This window comes from Belonocnema kinseyi, chromosome 9, assembly GCF_010883055.1.
Source record: "Belonocnema kinseyi isolate 2016_QV_RU_SX_M_011 chromosome 9, B_treatae_v1, whole genome shotgun sequence".
NCBI classification, from domain to species: Eukaryota; Metazoa; Arthropoda; class Insecta; order Hymenoptera; family Cynipidae; genus Belonocnema; species Belonocnema kinseyi.
Genome location: NC_046665.1, coordinates 28,411,182 through 28,415,235, shown reverse-complemented (window position 1 = coordinate 28,415,235; position 4,054 = coordinate 28,411,182). Strand labels below are relative to the sequence as shown.

The 4,054-nt window shown below is 34.0% G+C and overlaps 1 protein-coding gene across 4 annotated transcripts in view; it reads left to right on the top strand.

The window, feature by feature from the left end:
* Nucleotides 1-370: 370 nt before the first annotated feature.
* Nucleotides 371-4,054, top strand: part of LOC117179461 (nose resistant to fluoxetine protein 6-like) — an 824,251-nt gene continuing 820,567 nt past the window's right edge. For 3 of the 4 annotated variants that reach the window (XM_033371296.1, XM_033371297.1, XM_033371295.1), the window contains exon 1: nt 371-1,672. In XM_033371296.1, the coding sequence (XP_033227187.1) occupies nt 1,144-1,672 (529 nt within the window). In that variant the 5' untranslated portion in view covers nt 371-1,143. The remainder of the gene's footprint in view (nt 1,673-4,054) is intronic. The other variant, XM_033371298.1, reaches the window with a different exon arrangement.

Genomic DNA, 4,054 nt, shown 5'->3' with positions numbered 1-4,054 from the left:
AGGGAAAGCGCAATTTGACGATGTAATTTTGTATGCGAACTTAGTTTATAAATAGATTAACAAAAAGATCAAATTTTGGACTTAACTTTGATCCTCTAGAAAAAATATCAGCTTTGGTGTCAAACAAAAAAGCTTGAATAAGATATATAACTTAAAACTTGAATAAGACTCATGCACTCTAAATTCACTTTTTCAGAAAGAAGTAACCATCCGATGTGTAATTTTCGACTTTCATTTTTCAAGTTGCACCAGCTCAGGAGGTGGGGCCATAGCAAAACGAAACTCGTAAGCTCACGACAGTTATCATCGACCCGAGAAGGAAATACCCATGCTGGAGAAAGGGGACTTCTGTGTCTCGATGTAGCCGCATGTCGATTCATTCCATTCAGTGCGTGATACTTAGCCTTGCATGTGTGGCTACCGTCTCTCCACGACCCGTGAATCAAATCGATTCCAGTGAAAATTCGATTTTTGTGATAACGAGATGGAGATAACCGGCGAAGAAAGTTCCTTAAAACGCATAAATCAACAAATTAAACAACATTATCTAACAAATGTACGCTTCTGATCTGCACTGCTCTTCATCAGTTTACAATTTGCAGTTCTACAAGCTTCCTTTAAAATGCATGAGACAATGATTTTAAGTTAGAAATATAATTCTTTTGCATTTTAATGGCGTGAAGAAACTAGTCTTTAAAACACTTGAAGGCGATTTTTTTCCACTCGCTAATGCGGTTCAGTATGAACAGCAAAAGGAAACCAAGTCACTACGGATCTTGATTTGAAGGAGAGTAAACGAAAGTAAATTGGTGAAGCGAGTGCAACTTGCAGAAAGTAACGGTATCCATCGGATCGTAAAACTCGCTGGAAGTTGACGGGGAGAAGTGTGAGCAACACGTGCTATCTCTTGAGGGTGCCTGGAGTTCTTCACAATCCACAAGGCCGTCCGCAAGTATCTCCGGATTCGTAAAATCAGTGCGTGAAAGCGTGGTGAATCCTCGTGAAAATGAGGCTGCTGTTGATGGATGTTTCGGTGGTGAATGTAGAAAATAGCAATCCAAATTGATTTTCAATTGTCTACTGTAGTTTATTACACAATAAGAATTTTAGAGAAAGTATTATTATAAAATTAATCAAAAAGAAATGTTCTTCTTTGCAAAAATGGGCAAACAAGTGATTTTTCTCTTGGCCATATGGTGCATGATTGATTTTGTGTTTACCAGAAATGAATCCAACATACAGCAAATTAATAACAGACTGAAAAAAGTATCACAAATGACGGAAAATGAATTAAGTTTTAATGAAACTGCAAACAAGGATAAACAAGTTATTTTAGCTCACGTGGAGCCAAAAGGAAGTTATGTTACAGATTATGAGTATAGAGGAAATGATAAAGAACTGTTGGTACCATTCGGTAGAAATAATCCAGAGTTAGACTGGAAAAAGCCTTTAAAAATAGCTACTATTACAAGCACAGAAAAACCCAAAGATTTAGATGTTGATTTCATGATAGAGAAACTACAGAAAACCGCAAATAGTATTCAATGGCTTGTAGACATTTACGACCCTCTAAGGTGGCGTAAAGTGCCCGGGAATCTGCAGGAGGATTGTAAGAGAGACATGGAAAAGTTTCTGAGAGCGCTGAAAGACGGAAAAATTTGGGCAGCAAAGTGTAAGTTTAGTCTTATATTAAATGTGCCATTGGCCTTAAGTTCATTATTCACTAATTTATCCACACAAAAAAAGCAGACGCACAATGTTTGTTGGCGTTTTTTTAAAGAAGTCCTACATAGACTCTCTAAGTCTTTATGGATTTGCTAGTGACCAAATTTTAGGGGCCACATTTTCCCCAAACCGAGCAAAGTCTATCGTTATTGATGCCACGTACACAAGCGATTGATGAATGGGAGAGCTTCTCATAATTTGCGCCAGTGCACTGGTACATCCTACCCAAAGCGACCGAAACTTTTCAACAGGGAAATAGATGGAGGCGTGCAGATTCTAGTCCTGCATCATATTTTTAAAAAATGTGTGACACAAACAAGGAATATTCCATTCTTATAGAGGAATATGTATCATGCGCGAAGTGGCTAATTCCGAAACAATAAAAAAAGGAGTTATAACCATAAATTTTATAAATGCTGCGGTTGCACACTTCAAGCAAGATCACTTTTCTAACTGCTTCGCCTGCGCTTTTCGATCCAAAATTACTTTCCACCAAAAGTTAGCGAGCGGAAAGTGATACCAATGGAGATAATCGAAGAAGTGATCAGCTGATCTCGTTGACACTTGATAAATTAATTTGCGAGTAGTGATTGGACTAACTGAAGCAATAATTTATTATAAATACATAATAAATAAAAATAAATTGCACAAATTTCCGTTAATTTATAGCGATCTAAATTTTCAAAAAATCTTCATTATGCCTATTTTTATTATCTATTAAATAAAATAATTCCTTAATTTGTTACCAAAAATATCTTATGTAACAGGTGCAGAAAATAAACAGTTATAACTCATATTAAGTAATCAGCATACGTCATCAGCTTATCTTTGGCTTATTCAGCAAACCTTACACTCGTTTGAAACTGCCTACTATACTATTTGTTAAGCTTGGTAAAGATGTAAAAAATATATTCCGTGTGATTTATAATACTAATAAGATGACAATAATTCCTGAAAATAGAATCAAGAATCCAACGATCAAATTTGGACAACCACAACAAAATGTTCCCACTTCAATCTGAATAAAACAAAAAAGGAAAATCCTCCTCTTTGTTCCCCCTAAAAAAGAAGAAGAAAAAAAAAGAAATTTATTCCTTTCCAATCTAGACTTTTTATTTTTTGTCCAGATTGGAAAGGAATAATTTTATTTTTTTTTCTTCTTTTTTAGGGGGAACAGAGAGGAGGATTTTCCTTTTTTGTTTTATTCAGATTGCAGTGGGAACATTTTGTGGTGGTTGTCCAAATTTGGTCGTTGGATTCTTGATTCTATTTTCAGGAATTATTGTCATCTTATTAGCATTATAAATGACATGAAATATATTTTTTACATCTTTACCAAGCTTAACAAATAGTATAGTTCCAAACGAGTGTAAGGTTTGCTGAATGAGCCAAAGACAAGCTGATGACGTATGCTGAAAACTTAATATGACTTATAACTGTTTATTGTCTGCACCTGTTGCGCAAGATATTTTTGGTAACAAATTAAGGAATTATTTTATTTAATAGATAATAAAAATAGGCATTATGAAAATTTTTTGAAAATTTAGATCGCCATAAATTAACGGAAATTTTTGTAATTTATTTTTATTTATTATTTATATATGATCAATTATTGCTTCAGTTGGTCCAATCGCTACTCACAATCAATTTATCAAGTGTTAACGCGATCAGATGATCACATCTTCGATTATCTCCATTGGTATCACCTTCCACTCGCTAAATTTTGGTGGAAAGTAATTTTGGATTGAAAAGCGCAGGCTGTATAAAATTAAGAACAAGGAATAGCATTTCTTCCTCTTTTATATAAGCGACTACAATTTATCCTTTTTTAATGTTACTTCTATACTTTTCCAGTTTTTATGAAGAAAAAATCCTCTTTAATGATTTTTATTTTTCAAAGCTTCTAATAACAGTAAAACATTCCAGAAGCGAGCACCATAGTAAAACAGCATGTGCAAACAGTTTTGGGGTAAACTTAATCGAGGCTAGCTATATTAGTGAAAATCACAGTGGAATTAACTTTCCAAATGAAATTCAATTCTCCATAACTGTTGATCCCTTTAATCAGTTTCTCTCATCTAAATTCAGTAGAACCCTTTTACATTGACAGGGACAGCTAATTTGAATCGCCGCATCCAGAAAATTTTCGATATGCTAGAAAATTTCCGCAGTAGTAAATCTTTCTTTGTCACCACTATTCACAGGTAATAACTATAGTAAGCAAGAGAATTCAAGTCCATTAGAAAGTAGGTTATATGGTCTAAACGCGACCATTATTTTGTTTTTATTCATTTTTCATAAAATTATTTAAATTTTAAGAAACAACTTT